We start from the raw sequence: 19,136 nt of genomic DNA, 5'->3' as shown, positions 1-19,136 counted from the left end.
CAGGATAAAGATTGCAAACACTGTTGTAGGCTCCGCTACAAGTACTAAGTACCAAGTGCCATTTTCTTCTAATTGTTGTTTCATGCTGCTCTGCTTTCATTATAACAGGTAAGTCGTTCATCTCTACTGGTTGAGCAACCTGCGAAAAAAAGGCTCCTAATGGAGAGTCAGGTCATGAGTGTCGTATGTGTTGAGTCAGAGCTGCAGAACAGTACAAAACATGCAGAGAACTCCTCAGACACAGAGATAGAGGACATAATTACAGAAGGTTTGTAGATTTAATTTTATACACATTATTCCAGTCAATGCTATGGCATGGACTGTGTAGTCTGATCATCTGGACTGTTTCTCCTCTATCTTAGATCCATTCAACACTATATCCAGTGATGGTGTTTGAAGCTATTTTCAAACAGATGTAGCCAAACACAGTTGTAACAGTGTTCAACGTGGATGCAGTTTTAAGAAACTACGCAGTTCACTTACCTAGAGTAGTATACAGGTAGGACCTTCCTGGTCCAGCACCTTGAGACCAACCACAGAGTTTGCTGGACCAGGAGAGGTCAAGGCTCCCCTCCTGGTTATCAGCCCTGATCCCCTGTTGGCCCGCTGCCTCCAGCCTTGCCCAGGCTGTGCTCCCACCTGGGGGCGGGTCTGTGCTCTCCATTGCGCTGGAGGCGCCAGGCCCCGCTGCCTCTGGCCCAGCTGGGACTGCACTCTCCACTGCATTATACCGACGCACTCCCAGGTGCTGCTGGCTATGCTGCCTCTGGGGCTGCGCTCCCTGCTGTGCTGACTTGGCCAGGGCTGTGCTCCTGGGCCAAGTGCACTGCCTACAGCCCCAGTGGGACAGCACTCCCCACCACCAGCCCCAGCCAGGGCTGTGTTCTCAACTGTGCTTCTCACTGCTAATTCAGCCCCTGAACCTGGCAAGCCAGGGCTCTCTGATTCAGCAATATCTGTGGTCCTGCCAGACCATTGATGTTGCTGGACCGGAGAGTCCCGGATTTTAGAGATTTAACCTGTAGCATAGCTTGGGATAGCAAAAAAGAAACCATGCTGTGACAGTAACTCTGCTGCAAGATAGTTACAGGCAGTTTTGTTAGAATCCTGGTTGGATTATTTAATTGCTATTGTTTGTAGATTCAAAGGCCAGAAAAGACAAATGTTATCATCTAGTAAGACCTCTATAAAACCAGGCAAAGAACTTTCAAAAAAATAGCCTCTTTTTTTTTTTTTAATTAGAGCATATCTTTTAGAAAAACAGTCTGCATCAGTGTCAAATTTTAAATCAAGATTGAATCTACTGCAATCCTGGCTAAGTTACTTCAGTGATTAATAACCCTCCTGGTTAAAAATTGATGCCTTATTTCTGAATTCGTATAGCTCCAGCTTCCCATCATTGGATCATGTTACGCCTTAGTCTGCTGCACTAAGCATCCCATTATCAAATATTTATTGTATCTTATGATTTAAGTCAGATTTGACCCTTCTTTTTGTTAGACGTTAGGTGTTTAGTTTGTCACTAAGATACATGTTTTCCCGTCTTTTAATCATTTTTGTGGCTCCTCTCTGAACCCTCTCCAATTTATCAATATCTTGTGTTCAAACCCTACTGTGAATTGCTTCATAGATGATAGAAAGAGCAGAGGTATAAACCTCCTATTCCATGCCTCAGTTAATGGTGAATTATTCTCTGCCTTGCATTTTCTAGTACATTTTCAGTTTCATTGTAAAGTCCCAAATTCCATCATCTACTTTGTGGGAAGGAGAGGTCTGTTCCACAGACTAATTCAGCTGACATTGTCAGGAAGTTGTTTTTGGCACTAAGCCTATGATTTTTTTAATTTCCTACCATAGCTTCTAATTTATACCTTCTTGTACCATAATTCCTTTGTATACTTCAGATATCCGTGTATTGTTAACTTGTCCTCTCCCTTGCCACACACGAGTTGTTAGTTAGCCAAGCTGTACCATATGTACATCTTTTTCTAATCTTTCCTCATAAGGGCCTCCGATTCCTCTACAGCAATTGGAATTGTTCACATGTGTGGTTCTCCCACAAGTGAAACTGATATAAAAGTGATGGGGAAACATACTGTATTTATCATATATCTCAATGTCAAACAATCTATTAAGTTATTAACTTCTGGAACATTGTTTTTACTATCATGATTTACTGCTATCTGAGCGAAGAATTCCCAATGTTTGTGGAGGGGAAAAGCATAGTGTTTCTAACAATTCTGAATCTAAGGGGATTATTTGTTTATATTGACATAATAGCAATTTGAACTTCTGTTGTATTTTTATTTAAAGCTGAGTTTTGGGTCACAGCTCGGATGCTATTTGGGGCCATCTGCCTGGAGGCTCAAATCTGATGAAAATTCTCATCTTAGTAGTTTGTTTCAGTAACACATTGAGAGAGACCACATCAATAAATGTTATTTTGGAAACACTGTATTGAAATGGGATATAGTAGTTCTCAATCCTATTGCATGTTAATGGGGCTTTTTTGCAGAGAAGTCAAAACATGTGAGATGGTAGTTAAAAATCAAATACAAAATTAAACAAGTGGCAGAACTTTTAAGCTGCCAGTTCAGGGTTTTCTGATTTGTTTTAGTTTGAGAGATTGCAATTGCTGATATGTTTCATAAAAGTCCTCTAAAACCTTTGCTGCATTTTGCAAGGACAGCCTTAACTTAGTGATTTCCTGATGATTGAGGACTTCACTTTGCAACCTTAATATTCTGTTAATGCAGTTTTAAAAATTACATTGCCTCTGTGTTTTTAAAAGAGAAATTGAAAAAAAAAACCCCAAAACCCTGCAGAAATCTCACCATATTCAGCTATTGGGTAGTTATCAGTGCAACATTCTGTGCTCCATAATGTGTGCAATTGATGAGATTTGAGCCCAAGGCCTTTATGTATCATATATAGACAATATTCTTCAAAACCCTGTCTTTTTTTCCTGACCAAGTGACACATTTGGGGGATATGGTATGTGGTAAAGGAAAAGATAACAACTGAGAGGTTATTTTACAGAACTTTAGAAATATCTGTCATTGTTTCATGGTCTTCATAATGGTGACAATATGTTTGTGAGAGCTACCATTTCACTGATTATTCTAGCAAGAAGTACAGTCTAATGACATAGACAGCATATGAGAGGCAGGAGTCTTTCAAAGTTGTTATACATATGGTAAATTCTGTTACTCGTGTGCCTTTTTTTGTTAATTTAACAATACTGTATGTATACAATACCTTTCTAGACAGACAAATGACAAAATTTACCTTACAATAGCATAGTAAATTTCCCACCTCATGTTTGTGTGTGGAGAACTTTTCTTCTTGGTTCAGACTCTCAAGATAGCAATTATCTGACTCGGTAATTACTTATGTTTTACTTCATATGAGATTTTGAAAAATGTTAAGGAGTTTTACTTTCTTTCGATGTATGCTTTAGAGTGGTTACAGTTTTGGTGGAGTACTTAGGAAGACATCTTACATTTGGTAGTTAGACTGAATCCTGTCTCTTTCATTTTCACAGGACTCTGTAGGGTTCCTGTACTAACAGTAAGCATTTGCTCTTAAGTAGATTTCAAACAGTTTCTCTTCCACAGCATTGTTCAAACATTTGCATTGTTGTTTACCATTTGTAGTTATTGTTGTATTGTAAACATTCACAGTTATTCAGTTGAGCCAGGAAATGTTTTCCCAGCATTGGATGCCATTCATGAACACCAGGGTCAAATAATATAATCCCTTTTCCCATCATACAAAAGCTAAGCTGTGGGTTAAAGGAAGAAGTGCTTCATATGCAAAAAAAAGTTTATTTTTTACCCATTTTCCCTGTGGTATTCCTCTATTTTCAGGTAGCATGATCTAGGTTGAATTATATCAGCCTATTCTTTTTTCCCATAGGAAGAGAGATGTAATGGCATATTTGTGTGGTTTTCATTACTTTAGTTTCAAAGCTGATGTGTTTTCCAGTTTTTAAGCAGATGAGATTGAGGTCGTTTCTCCGTTGTTTCTGTAGTTCTAATACTGCACAAGTTTATAAAACTGGTATAAAACACGGTAATATTTTCATTATTAAGGTGAGTTTAGCTTTAATAACATATTAGGATCCTGGTACCTCAACGTTAGTTTTTTTTCCTCACAATAATCTATTCAACATTGTTTGATTTCTTCTTGTTGAGGTAGCACTTTCCAGTTTACTACTCTATTGACAATGTAGCAGAGTGAGTGTTGGGGAAGAATTCTGATGCGTAACTGTTACCCAGTCAGAAATATTAAAGGTTCAGAGTCCTGATCTGTGTGTTAAACTACCATATCAGAGTGTATGTTCATGAATATTCGAGTTCCACGAGTAGTCTAGAATAAAAAAATAGCAACCATTGTTGTAAACGAAGTAGAACTTTTATGTCACTAGATGTGAATGAAGAGGGACAAAGAGCAAGAGTAAGATGTATTTAGAGAATTGGCTGATTTGAGGACCGGGGGCGGGGGAAGAATAGCTATATACAAAAGGAACAAAAACAAGCTCTCTTTATATACTCACTTGCATTTTTAAATGAATTTGTTTTGAATGTACTTGCACCTGTTTTGTAAGCAGTTGGGCTTTACTCACATAAATGTTTGCAGAATATAAATGTTAAATTTGCTCTCCTGATCATTAGCAGCAGTAGTGTTATATTTCAATAATAGTGTATGGGGACAACTTGTCAGAGGCTGGGGTAAGATTTTAACAGAGTGAGGGAAAGATTGTGGTACTCTTTTGGCTCCATCCATGTAAGATGCTGCTCACATTAGATGATGCACGTGTTGAAAATATGACCAGGCATGCCATCTGTATTTTTTGGTCTTGGCTCCCCTTCACAACACCCATTTTCACAAAACATCATCTGCTGTGCTTCTCAGGTTTAGTTTCACCTCATTGAGGCTTATCTGCTCTGCTGAGCTTCCTGAGGTTGGCTTTCCTTGCTGGGTCCCTCTTTGATTGGGAGTGAGTGGTACCAAAATAAACTCTCAAATTAGATTTTCAGCTTTCCATAATATGCTCAACCCGTCTCCTTTCTTACATGCGCTGAAGTTAGTAACGTTGGCATTTGAACTTTGGCATTTAGATTTATTCTCACTGGCACGCAAATTAGCATCCATTGAGAAGAATGGGTCAGATTGCACCTCTAAGAGCTTTTTAAAGGACTGCTCTGTACCTGAGGGTCCTGGCAGGACAGTCCATGGCCAGATCAGGTGGCCTGCAGGCCAGATCTAGTGGTTTAACAGGCTGGATCTTGCCCACTTTTGAGCTAGGTCCACCTAGCAGTATCTTTAGCATGACAGGACCTCATCTTTGGAATTTGCTTCCCTCCTGATTCCAGCAGATCCTGGATTTGTTCATTTTCCAGGCATGACAGAAAGTCTGATTTTTTCCTATAGAGGTTTTCCTAGTTCGAACTAAGCGCTCCGCTAGTTCGAATTAAATTCGAACTAACGGAGCGCTAGTGTAGCGCCTATTAAAGTTAGTTCGAACGAACGTCCGTTAGTTCGAACTAACTTTGTAGTGTAGACATACCCATAATGTTTTGAAAAGGTAAATTTCCTAGGTCAGAGGGCTGGAGGCTGAAGGATAATTTATATGAGTTATAGGATATGGTTGGCTACATATAGGGATAATTTAGATGGTACTGGGTCCTGCCATGAGGACAGAGGATTGAACTTGATGACCTCTTGAGGTCCCTTCCAGTTCTAGTGTTCTATGATTGTATAATGTCTAAGTTTTCTTTTGCCAGTAAATTGAAAAATTTGCTATTGAAACTACTCAAAGTATAGTTTAAAAAAAATGTTTACATTGGACCATGCATTCACATTATATCACTGAGTGAAGCTGTCAGTGTACATTCATGATTATGGTGATAAAATATGTGATGTAATATTATTAAATCAATACACTAAGTATATTTTATAAAAAATGAGAACACTGCTTAATACAGCAGAGGATGGGATTTCCCAAACTGCTTGATAATCAAATAAGCCTGACAAAGATCTGATTGCACATTACAACATTATGCAATCTGAAAAGAAAAAAAATCAAGTAAATATAGACAAATACATCTTGCAGTAGCCTGATATTTCTAGGAACCCTGGCTTGGATATGTCCTGTGTGGCTTAAAAAGAAAAGATCTTTAAAAATATTAATTCCTTCCCTGTACAGATTGGACCTCCCTGGTCCAGCACCCTTGGTACCTGAGCTGTCTAGGACCAGGGATTTTGCTGGAGCAGGGGAGGTTAGTGCTCCCCTGCTGGCTGCCCTGTTGCCAGCTCCTCTCTCTGGGACTCCCAAAGCTGGAGCTGCCCATCATGCCAGCACTGGCTCAGTTGGGGCTCCTTGCCCTGCTGCCCACCTGCTGTCACTGGGGTTAACCAGGGTTTCCAGCCAGGACCACATGGCTGCTGCCTCCGGGGTTCCCCTGCTGGACCGCCCAGGCATCACCAACCCTGCTGTCTCCGTGGATTCCCCAAGGTTCCCCAACCCGGGACCATCCGGCCACCTTTAGTCCCGCTGTCTTTGGGGGTTTTCCAGCCAAGACTCCCTGGATGCTGCCTGACCCACTGCTGCCAGGAGTTTCCCGGCGGGGGCTGCCAGGCCAGCCCTGCTGCCGCTGGGGATTTGCTGGTTGGACTTGGGCTCCCTGCCCCTCGCCCCCCACTGATGCCAGGGTTCCTGGCCCAACCGCTGCTGGTCTGGTGGGAATCCCCAGTCCCCACATTCTCCTAGTAAGTTCACACTTCCGGCCTCCAGGGCTCTTTGATCCAGCAGAATCTGTGGCTCTTCCAGACCATGGATGTTGCCAGACCAGAGGGCCTGGATTTGGGAGATTTAACCTGTAGGCTCATTCTCTTCGTAAATTGCTATCTGTTCCACTGATTAGATTCAGCGCTTCAGTGACTTTCTCAACTCTCCTCCTGATTAAGAATTGTTCTTGTCTATTCAGGGAAGAGAAATAGTACTAGGTAATGATGTTAACATACTACAGCTAAGTGAGAGAGCTTGAATTTTGAATATGAAACATTAGTTGCTCACTGTTTATGATCAGTGCAGAGGGGCAAAATTAAGGTTGATTAAATCTGAGGATGTTACCTGCTCATAGATAGTCTGTATATTAAGCAAAAGAGGCTATGTACGTTAGATAAATTAACACTTCACTCCATTAAAAAAATGATTTGTATAATTTACTGGTTTGGCATCAGTTGTGTATGTTTACCTTCTAAAAGGCATTCAGTTAAATGTGTTGATAGTGATATTTTAAATTTTACTTTAAGTGCCTCCTTAAGACATGAGACGTTAAATGGCATCATGTTTAAATCATTCAAACTGACTTCTTGGGTGTGTCACTCCTTTCTTTTAGAGGGACTAGATGAAATGGAAAATGATCTCCTGAAGTGTGAGTTTTGTGGAAAAATGGGATATGCTAATAATTTCCTACGGTCAAAGCGATTCTGCTCCGTGTCCTGTGCCAAAAGGTATTCTGCATTCTTATTATTATTAATGAGATTAATAATCAGGATATTGCATCAAAATTGTATCTGGCCCTGAAAAGTAGTTAAATCATCTATGTTAAATAACAAACAGGGTTTTGTCCCAAAGATTTTACAGTCTATAGTGATGAAGGGATGCAATGTAATACACTCAAAAGGAATTCAGAAAACAGAGTAATGTGTTCTGGCATAGCTGAAATGTTGCACAAAATAGGAAGGGCTTTGGATTTTTATTAGAATGAGCGGGAACAATCTTTACTTATACATAAATAAAAGAGAAATAAAAAATACGATGAGCAAATATAGTTGGTGTTTTTCAAAGCTGTTCTAATGCTCCAGACAAACCAAGCTGCACAATAGCTAGCTGTTCACTTAATTAACAAGGTAGAACAGGTGGCTTCAGGTCTTTCTGTGATCTGATTATATTTGATTTTGTGGGTTTTATTTTAAATAGTATCTTTATTTGTGAGTTCTTCAATCAGTGCTGCAGGGGGAGAAATTTAATATTTAAGTCTACAAATATACTGTTTAATTTAACTAACTACAGGTATTAATCTTCTAGTGGTCTTGCTGTTGAAGTTTTTTTTTCTTCGAGTGATTGCTGTTGTCCATTCCATATAGGGGTGTGCGCGTTGCATGCACGTGTTGTTGGAAGTTTTTCCCCTTAGGAGCACCCGTTGGGCCAGCAGGGGAGCTCCCTGGTGTTGTTATATCGGCTAATATATACCCTGCTGGCAGTACACCCTCTTAGTTCCTTCTTTTTGCTTGTGAGGAACCTGCTGTGCTCTCTCTTCGCAAGCATTCCTGGTACAGGCAGTCCCCAGGTTACATACAAGATAGGGACTGTAGGTTTGTTCTTAAGTTGAATCTGTATGTAAGTCGGAACTGGCGTTCAGATTCAGCCGCTGCTGAATTCAACTTAAGAACCGCAAGTCAGCTGCTGCTGAAACTGATCAGCCGCTGATTCCAGGAAGCCCGGGGCAGAGCAACTGTGCCTCGGGCTTCTTGTAGTCAGCGCTGGTCAGTTTCAGCAACGGTTGACTTGGGGACGCCTGGGGCAGAGCCGCTGGGGTGCTGCTGGGTTGCTCCAGTAGCGCCGCTCCTTGGCGCTACTGGACCAACCCAGCAGCACCCCAGCGGCTCTTCCCCAGGCGTCCTGATTCAGCCGCTGCTGAAACTGACCAGCAGCGGCTGAATCAGGATGCCTGGGGCAGAGCAGCTGGGGTGCTGCCGGGTTGGTCCAGTAGTGCCCCGAGTGGCGCTGCGGGACCAACCGGCAGTGCCCCAGCTGCTCTGCCCCAGGGTCCACAACAAAAGCCTGGTCTGCTGTGGGGGGGGCACACTAGCTGCGCCCCCCCCCAGCAGACCAGGGACATGGGGAGCAAAGCCGCAGCGGCGTGGTGCCTCGCCTCTGAGGCTTTGCTCTGGCGCGGGACCTGGTCTGCTGGATACGGTCCCCAGCAGACCAGGGACACCGCGAGCAAAGCCGCAGCCGCGTCCCGCGCTTCTGAGGCTTTGCCAGAGCAAAGCCTCAGAAGCGCGGGAACCCGCCTCTGGTGCGGCTTTGCTCACGGTGCCCCATGTCTGCTGGGGACCGTCTCCAGCAGACCAGGGACACCGCGAGCAAACCCGCCGGGGCTGCAGCTTTGCTCCCGATGCCCCTGGTCTGCTGGAGACGGTCCCCAGCAGACCAGGGGCACCGGGAGCAGCTTTTCTCGCCCCAGAGGTCGAGGTGGCTGACCGCTGCCTGCGAGCTCCGGGGCGAGAAAGCCCCGTTCGTAAGTGCGGATCCGACATAAGTCGGATCCGCGTAAGTCGGGGACTGCCCGTAGTTCTCACTGGTTCATAGTTCTGTTGCTACTTATTTTTCTAGTTCCTCGTTCTTATCTCAGTTGTAAATAGTTTAAGCAGCTGTTAAGCATTAGTAATTTACTTAGGCACATGCAGCAGGGCATGCCTGGGGCCCAAGGCTTCAAGCCCTGCATTAAGTGCCAGAAGCCAGTGCCCTGTGGAGACCCCTATAAAGCCTGCCTAAGTGCCTTGGGAAGCTCATCTGTCGGAGGCCTGCAAAGGGTTTCAAGCCACAGACCAAGCAAGAAAGAGAGTCCCGCTTGAAGATCATGCTTATGGAAGCAGCTCTCTGCCCAGCACTAGCATTGGACCCAGCACTGGCATTGGACCCATCGGACAACCCACAATGCACTGGCTTTGGTGCAGGAGACCCCCAGCCATTTGCGCGCCTCTCCGGCACTGAAGAGGCCTTGGCACTGGTCCCAGTCTCCGGTGCCTCAGATGAAAGAGAGACCTAGATGGGGCAGGTCTCAATAGAGAGTGTTCCGTCGGTGCATCCTCAGGTGGGGCATGTGGCATCGGCAGGATCGGCATCCCTCCACCAGGCCTGCCTAAGGAGCATCAAGCTCAGTGGCACCAGGTTGCATTCACACACCACCAGCCCTGGCAGTGGACATGAGGGCCCATTACCGCCCCGCCCCAGTGCCGTTGACCTCAACACCAAAACCGGCCCTGACGCCAGCACCAGCTGCAGTGGTACCACTGGCATGACCCCGAGCCAGGACACCCTCACTGGGTTCATCCACTTCTTCATCCTTGGCAGTCAGCAGCCTGGCACCGTTGCCCTTGATGACACTGAGGAAAGCCACCTCCCCCTTGACACCGAGGAAAGCTGGAGTCTATGGCCCAGCATGCCTCTGGGCATAGGTCGTCGGCTATAACAACTATGGCACCACCCTGGTCAACCTCCAAATACTCAACCGACTCAGAGGCGGAGTCAGCCATATCATCACAGGGCTCCAGGTCAAGGTCGAGGCACAGGTCCTACTCCCAGCACCAGAGCCTGTTGGTGCAATCTAGGCACCAGCAACAGTCCTGGGCCCCACAACCGACCCTGGTGCAGCCAGGGCAGCAGTCCTGGCCACCCCAGTGGTAGGCTCCTGGTCAACAGCCCTTCTGGACCATATCGCCACAGCCAGGGTGTGGGCCCCTCCAGAGCAGAGTCCATCATCTCTGGGCCCAGGGCCCCTCCATCAACAGCTCCACTGACTCACTCCCCTACATCAGGCCAGTCCCTACCCCCGGGGCAGACTTCACTCAGACCCTCAGTGGAGAGAGAGCCATCCTCATTGCAGCCCCACACACTGGCATCCTCAGCAGCCTCCCAAGCCCCTTCACAGACCTGGGACGCAGGGGAGGTGGCCCTCAAGGGATCATTTTCCTCATCCCCTGACAAGGCCCTTGGAGGGGTGCTAGCACCTATGCCCTCCATGTATTCAAGGTCTCACCAGGATCTTCTCTCACCTGGCTCAGAGTCTAGGGGTACAGGCTGAAAAGGTGTCAGATAACTCGGAGCTGACAGTCAACATCCTGTAGGTCAATGTGCCCACCAGGGTGGCCCTGCCAGTGAACAAAGCTGTGACAAAGATCAAGAAGACACTGTGGCGGACCCCAGCTTCCATCCCGCCCACCAATAAGAAGGCCAAACGCCGTTACTTTGTGCTACAAGAAGGGAATGAGCATCTCTTCTCTCATATTCTCCCATCCCCACTCACGGATCCGTAGTGGTTCAGGTGGTTAATCAACAGGAGAGGCAGGGACAGCCAAGTGCGAGGCCCAAGAGCAGGGAGGTCAAGAAGGCCGATTTTTTGGGGCAGGAAGGCATATGCCTCCAGGGACCTACAGCTCTGCATAGTGAATTAGCAGGAACTCCCCTCCAGGTAGCCCTGGCTGCCACAGACACAGCAGCTCGCACTATGGCCACGGGCCTTGTGATGCACCGAAACTCTTGGCTGCAGGTGTCTGGAGTGCCTCCAGAGCTCTAGACCACTATCCAAGGCCTCCCTTTCAAGGGCCCCTCCCTGTTCTCAGAGCAGACTGACCATCGTCTGCACAGCATTAAGGACACCTGGGCCACCCTAAAACCCTCAGGAGCTCCTCGTGGATTACGTCCTGTATCAAGGAGTGCTATGGGCTGGCCAGGGTGCCAGCTCCTTCCTTTGCAGCCCACTCTACTAGGGCCCAGGCCTCCTCCATGGCCTTCATGGCTCAGGTCCTGATCCTGGATCTCTGCAGGGCCACCATGTGGTTTTCAGTCCACAACTTTGCCAATCATTATGCACTGGCTCACCAGGCTAGGGAAGAAACAGCGCTAGGTAGGGCTGTCCTCTGCTCAGTCGAGGGTTAGAACTCGGATGCTACCTCTTAAGGTGAATATGAGCAATCACTCGAAGAAGAAGCAGTTATTTACCTCTGTAACTGTTCTTCAAGATATGTTGCTCGTGTCCATTCCAAAACCCACCTGCCTTCCCTTCTTTGGAATAGTCCGGTGAGAAGGAACCGAGGGGATGGAGGGCCAATAGGGGAAAATATTAGCAGATATAGTGGTGCCACTTCAGGCCCTGCTAGCCCAGTGGGTGCTGCTAAGGGAAACAATTTCCAACAATGCATGCACGCAGCACGCACACCTACATGGAATGGACATAAGGAACATATCTCAAAGAAGTAAGTCACTGTTTTATCTTATGTTTTGTGCTGATTTGTATATTTTAAAACCAGTGTTAATTTAAAATTAAAAAGTAAGTTTTCATAAAACTGCTTTCCCTAATTCCAGACCATAGGGGGGAAACCATGATTTATCCACATGCCATTCTAAAAATAAAAAGCATATATACTTTTTCTCCAATATGATCTTCTATTGAAATTGCTGAAGACTAAATGAGATCATCATGAGTAAAAAAGTCAGTTTCTTTCTGTTTTGGTTTCTGTCACAAATCAGTTTAGTTTGATAGAGTCTAGCTGTTTACTCAAGGCTAGATGTAGGTATTATACATCCAAGGAGAGATGAGATGTGATTCTGCTTTTGGGAAAGTGCATCTGAGCTGATGTTGGTGATCACATTAGAACTTAAACTGGTTTTTATTTCTGATGGATTCAGGATTCTAGGCATTAAGGCATCTAAAGAACATGTCATTGTTAAGTTAGGAAAATATAGGACCAGATTCTCAATTTATGTAAATTGGTATAGCTCAGCTGACATCAGTGAAACTACACTGATTTAGGGCACCTAAGAATCTGACCCATGATATAGAGAACAATCCTTCACTAGTAAGGGAAATGTCAGGTGACCTTCAGGGTACATCTACACTGCATGCTTATTTCGAAATAAGTTATTCTGAAACAGCTTATTTCAAAATAGCACATCTACACTTCAAGGAAGCCTCAAAATTAGTCCAAAGCAGGCTTCCATAATGTAGATGTGCTATCTCGATTTAGAGCCCCAGGAGGCACTGGGGACGAATAACTTAGAAAGGTCTTGATGAAAGACTATTTCAAAATAGCGGAAGTGGAGTGTCTTAACGTGCCTTATTTTGAAATAGCTATTTTGGAACAGGCATTATTCCTCGTAGAATGAGGTTTACAGATTTCGGAATAAGCCGTCCATTATTTCAAAATAATTTCAAAAGAATGGAATAGCTGTGTAGATACTCACATTATTTCAAAATAATGTTAGTTATCTTGAAATAACGGTTCAGTGTAGATGGACCCTAAATCGCCTACATTTCTCATTATGGATATTACAGTACTGCAGGTTTTTTGGCATGATACAAAAAATTTAAACTCCTTTTTGTGTAAAGGGCATTAAGAATATAATTAAATTACTCAGAATTAAATTTTCTCCTTAGAGAATTTTTATAATTGAGTTGAAAGTAGAAAAGTTCAGTCCTCTATATTTATCTACCATCTGAAACAATGGACCAAGGGTGAACCCTTTGGGCTAAACTGAGAATTTGGTTTGGTGGACACAAATTAAATGAGTTCAAAAATGTAATATGGCAGGAAAGTGTCCTATGCACTTTTTGGGCTGTGTACGCAGAGAAACAAGGCAATAATGGAGAGACTGAGAATCACATCGCCAAAAATGATACAGTATTGATAAATTTAAGAGAAATGAGAGAAAAGCAACACAAATTATTAAAGAGCTGGATCAGAATGTAAAATGATGAAATATTAAGAGCTAAACATGTATAACTTGGCTAACTAACCCATGACTATGAAACGAATATAACAGTTACAGATATTTGAAGGCCAAAGAGGGAGAAAAAGAGTGAGACAAATTATTTGATGTTCTTCAATAAAGCATATGTAGGGACCATGAGATGAAAGTAAAAACAAAACATGAATGCCAAGGAAATAGCATGACGTTGTCGTTTGTTAGTCTGTGGAACAGTCTCCCGAGGAGTTCTGAATGAAGCTACAGTACTTGATCTATATAAAAATAGATAGAATAAAGCATTGGAATAGGTACTGTCGGGACTAGTCCTACACTGGATGGAAGATAAATTTTCCCATGACTAATTTCAATCATTCTGTTGTTTAGTTTCTGATAAAAGATTCGTATGAACATGCACAAATAGATTCTGAGCCCTTACTAAGCTTTTGCCAGTAAGGGGAAACACAATTTCATAGCAGAAAGGTCTCCTTTTGAAATTATATGTGCAGATACCCATTATTAGGATAGAATTGTTTCAGTAGAAACAAAAATAAAGAGCACATGTACCAGACATTCTGAAAATACAGCTGTATAGGTAAAAGGCCCCGCTTCTTAATCATCCATCTGTTTGTTTGTTTTTGACATTGGGGTTACCATGTGACCTCCACTTCTCTGATGTCAATTTAGGTCCAGCTACTTGCCTTTGGTGTCTAATTCAAATTAACGTATCTACACACAAAATCTCTTTCGAAATAGCGCGTCCACACTGAGTGGACCCTGAACCGGAGTTAAGGCTGGCTAGAACCAGTGCCAGCAGGGCATCAGGTTAGGACTTAGTGTGTGGGGCTGCTTCCTGAGGCTAACTGAGCTCTGTGCTTAAAGGGACCCAACCCCCACCCCGGAGAGACAGTTCTCAAGGTTCCTCGCTTGTTTGTCTACCTCAATGAGGGACAGCAAAGCAGTCCTGTCTTGGACTGCCCTGAGTGCCTGCACTCGGGACACCACAGCACTCAGCCAGATGGAGCCAGAGCTGCCCCTGGGCATGCCAGTGCATCTTGTGGGGTCGTTGCCATCAGCCCAGCTGCACTTGCTGCAGGCTGCCATCTGGGAGGGTCTATCAGGGGGCTGTCAGGATCCAGGAGGTCCTGCGGGAGAGCATCCAACCTGAGGAGCCCTCAGAGCCACCCCAGTCCTCCCCACCAGGGGCTCATGCCCCATTCCTCCTTCACGTCCTTCCACTTACACCTCCCTAGCCCCCCTTCCCGATGTCAAAAAAAAAAAGTCATGTATGTTCAAAAATAGAAGCTGGGGTTATTCAACAAAACTGGGGGGAGATGAACCTCTGGGGAGACTGGAAAAAGGAGGTGGGAGAGGGGGAAGAGAGAGGATTGAAGAGAGGAGGAGGAAACCTGGGAGGAGGGAAATGGAACGGGGAAGCTCAGGGCCCAGGGTTGGGGGTCTCGCCGGACCAACTTGATTTTCATGCAAACCTGCTTCTGGGTTCGCATGTGGCCTGTGGTGGCCAGGCTGGCAGTTATCCTGCCATAGACATCCGCATTCCTCCATCTAGTGAGGAGATCATGGACGTTGGGGACATCCCCCTTAAACCTGAATAAGGTCCATGATCTCCACCCTAGACCAGGAAGGTGCCCGCCTTCTCCATCCCCTGTTAGGCTCCTGGGAGCTGGCAGACTGCTTCTGGGGAGCGGTGGAGGGCTGGCTGCCAGTGGCTTGCTGGCTCATGTTTTGGGGTCACTGGGTTAGGGGCTCCGGTGGCCACTGCTGGCTCTGGGCTGGCAGGCTTGGAGCTGGCACAAGCACTGTGGCCAGAATCTACCTCTTTAATGGCTCCGGGGTGGGGGAGAGGAGAGTAAGTTTTCTTGGTTGTGCCCAGAGTGGCCACCAGGGCTCCCTGGGAAGGGCAGGGGGCCCCCTATTTTGAATTAAGTGTCTACACAGCACTTAATTCAAAATAGCTATTTCAAATTTGGCATTACTCCTCGTAGAATTAAGTTTACCAAATTCGAATTAAGCACTCCGCTGTTTCAAATTAACTTCGAAATAGCGGTTTGCCTGTATAGGCGCTATTAAAGTTAATTCAAAATAACGGCTGCTGTTTCAAAATAACTATGCAGTGTAGACATACCCCCAGAGTCAACAGAACTTGTAGGCTCAAAGACCATTTAGTGGCGGAATATTTGTCAACCTGTTGTATCATGCAAGCAAGGTACTAGCAAACTTCAACAAGACTTTATTTACCAAAAGCGAAACCTCTTTATAAAGCTGCTGCATCCCTCTGTAGCTCTCTCTCTCTCAGCCCCTGGCTAATCTTCTCTTGCCTCCTTCCTGTTTCCTGTTTTTCCAGACTCCCAACAATAGCCAGTGTTCCCAGTTTTAATAATTACAAGCAGCATCTAAAACACGATGTTCCCTCCTCTTTTAAGAAGTGCTCTCAATTATAAAATAAACATTGTTGTTCTAACCCCAGCAACAAATATGGAACAAGCCACTATACTGCTGGCAGAAATATTACACTGAAAACACTGTAAATACTATGTAATATAGTCTCTAGTCCAGACAGGTGGTCATCTGGGTCTGACAGACTGTCTCTCAAACTCCGTTTCTAGTGCAACGTCTTGTGTTGGTACTATGGTGAAGTCATCCAACACGGAGTGGGTGTTGGCATCATTTCCTCTTGGTGCATAGGCAGGTGTAAGATAGGGGGAGGGATAGCTCAGTGGTTTGAGCATTGGCCTGCTAAAGCCAGGGTTGTGAGTTCAATCCTTGCAGAGGCCATTTAGGGATTTGGGGGCAAAAATTCATCAGGGATGGTACTTGGTCCTGCAGGGAACTGGACTCAATGACCTTTCATGGTCCCTTCCAGTTCTAGGAGATAGGCAATCTCCATTAATTTAATTTAAAGCATTCCATACACACCCATCAGAAAGTCAATGGGTGCAAGGTCCCCTCTTCTCAATGATTTTAAGAGGAGATGTGAATTTATGGTCCCCTTAACATAGAATTCCAGGTTTTCTTACTCTAACGAAGGAACCACACTCAAATTTTGTTTCCTAAGCACCCCACCCTTTGTCTGTGAAAGCCTTATACTTTTCTTGGTTCTGAAAACTTGTTTTTCTCACATCAACTTCTTCTGGTGCATCAGGTCTTGACTTTAACAATCCAGCAATGTTCAGTTTAATAGTCATCTGTTTTCCATGCAGTAACTGTGCAGGTGATCTTTGCATTGTGGCATGTCGTGTAGCCCTGTATGCTTGCAAGAAATCAGTAGTGAATTTTATCCACGATCACCCTTCCAGTTTAGCTGTTTGCAAGCTTTCTTTCAAGCTTCTGTTAAGCTTTTCGATTTCCCCATTGGCTTCAGGGTAATACAGGGATGATCTTCTATGTAAAATGTTCCTCTCTGCTAAAAAAAAGTTTCAAATTCCAGGGAAGTAAATTGACTACCATTATCCGAAACCAGTTCTTTGGGGTTACCTTTCCTGCTAAAAACTGTAAAGAGGAACTTAATTACTGTAGCAGAAGAGATTGTGATGTAAAAGCTACTTCAGGCCATTTACTGCAATAGTCTATTAAAGTGATGGCATAATGACAGTCAATTGGAGCAGTATCAAAGGGTCCTGCGATTTCAATTGCAACTTTTTCCCATGCAGAATCAGGAAGGGGAACAGGCTGTAATGGTGGGGTACATGTCATTGCTGTCTTATCTTATGCATTTGGCAAGTGACACAGGATTTTATGATTGCTTCAGTTTGGGAGTCCATCCCTGGCCACTAATACAGATCCCTTAGTTGTTGTTTGGTTCTGACAATTCCTTGATGAGTATCGTGTGCCAGGTGTATGAGTTTTGACTGTAATACTTCTGGCACAAGTACCTGGTGTTTACCTCATAGCACACAGACATCAAGCAAAGAAAGTTCATCCCAAACTCTAAAATAAGGCAGCAAAACTGGGTCAAGATTTTTTGGGTTACTGGGCCATCTTTGTCAGAAATTCCCATAGCTTTTGTTGAATTAGACATGCCAAACAAGCAGCTTGGAATTGCTCTCTTGTACCTGCAGTAAGAATGCTTGTAATAAGCGCAACTACTTCATCCTCATCCTCCAGTGAACCATCTGTTGAAGACAAAAGCAGGAGAGAAAGGCAATCATTTATCACATTTTGGTTTCCAAGCTTATATTCCAGTTCATAATTGAAAGAGAGTAGTCTTGCAGATCATCTAGCAATATGATTTCCTGCTGTTCCTAGTTCTTTCGTGATTAGCAATGTTGTCAAAGGGCTTTGGTCTGTGCGCAACTTGAATGTGCGACCCCACAGGTAAGTTCTCCATTTTTCAGTATCCCAGACACAAGCAAGTGCTTCTTTTTCAACTGTAGAATATTTTCTCTCAGCATCGCTCAGTGTCCTTAAAGCAAATTCAACAGTCCTTTCCGTGTTGTCCTCATGAAGTTGTGTCCAAGTCCATAATCAGAAGCATCAGGAGTCACAATTGTGGGCAGTGCAGGACTGAGTAGTGCAAGTACTGGACTATGTACAGTCAAATCTTTCACAGTTTCTAAACTAGCCTGTGGATCCATTATCCACACCAAAGTTGAACTTCTCTGTAGTAATTCTCATAATGGTTCAATGACAGAAGCATAATTGGGAATAAATTTTGCATACTAGGATGTAAGACCCAAGAAGGAACGTAAAGTTTACAAATCTGTTGGAGGAGGCGGCTTTGAAATTGCTAGGATATGATCTGGGTCAGGTTTTAGTCCAGCTGGTGAAATTGTATGACTCAGAAAGGAGAGTTCTGTTTGTCCAAATTTGCATTTAGACAATTTGAGCTTGAGGCCCGCTATGCTGATGCAGTTTAGCAAAGACTGCAGGTTATTCTCATGCTCCTCAGAAGTATTTCCAAACACAATAATATCATCCAGATAGCACTGAACTCCATGTTGATTCTTCAGAATCAATTACATCATTTTTGGAAGGCACTTGGGGCAGATGCAAGATTGTATGGAACATGTTTAAAACAAAATAGTCCCTTGTGTAATAAATGCTATGAGGTCTCTACTGTCTTCATGCAACATAACCTGGTGGTATGCACTCTGCAAATCAAGAGTAGAAAACATCTTTGCTCCATGGAGTTTTCTGCAAATACTTCTTCTATGTGATACACTGGTGGCTGTCAATCACAATAGCTTTGGCTCCCTTAAATCCACACAAAGGCAAATACCTCCATCCTGCTTCTGTGTCACCACTATAGGGGAAACCCATTCCGATGAGTCAATCTCTTCAATAATGTCCTTTTGTACAAGTTTTTAAAGTTCCTCTGAAACAGCTTCCCTGACTGAAAATGGTAAGCACCGTAACTTTTGCCGTATAGGCATCATATTAAGTCTCATTTTAACTTTGTGCACAAATCCATAAGCACAGACAAGTTTCTCCTCAACTTGGTCTTGGATCCCAGCTGAAACTGGTGTGTGTGTTGCAAGAGTGCTTTGCTGAGGAAGATCAATTCGTGCATTAACTATCCTGAGGTTTAAAGTAGCCAGTAAATCTCTGCCAAGGATAGGAGAGCCTTTGTGGACAA

The 19,136-nt window shown here is 44.2% G+C and overlaps 1 protein-coding gene across 11 annotated transcripts in view; it reads left to right on the top strand.

Moving 5' to 3' along the window:
• The window catches only part of PHC3 (polyhomeotic homolog 3), a 117,041-nt gene that overhangs the window by 81,740 nt on the left and 16,165 nt on the right, over positions 1 to 19,136 (top strand). For all 11 annotated transcript variants that reach the window (XR_012906285.1, XR_012906286.1, XR_012906289.1 and 8 more), the window contains 2 exons: positions 109 to 268; positions 7,407 to 7,521. Coding sequence is in view for 4 of the 11 variants with exons in the window: in XM_075937894.1 (XP_075794009.1) it covers positions 109 to 268; positions 7,407 to 7,521 (275 nt within the window). In the remaining 7 variants the exon portion in view is untranslated. The remainder of the gene's footprint in view (positions 1 to 108; positions 269 to 7,406; positions 7,522 to 19,136) is intronic.

Source organism: Pelodiscus sinensis, chromosome 10 (assembly GCF_049634645.1).
Source record: "Pelodiscus sinensis isolate JC-2024 chromosome 10, ASM4963464v1, whole genome shotgun sequence".
NCBI classification, from domain to species: domain Eukaryota; kingdom Metazoa; phylum Chordata; order Testudines; family Trionychidae; genus Pelodiscus; species Pelodiscus sinensis.
Note: the sequence above shows the minus strand (reverse complement) of the source record. Positions and strands in the feature narration are given on the sequence as shown.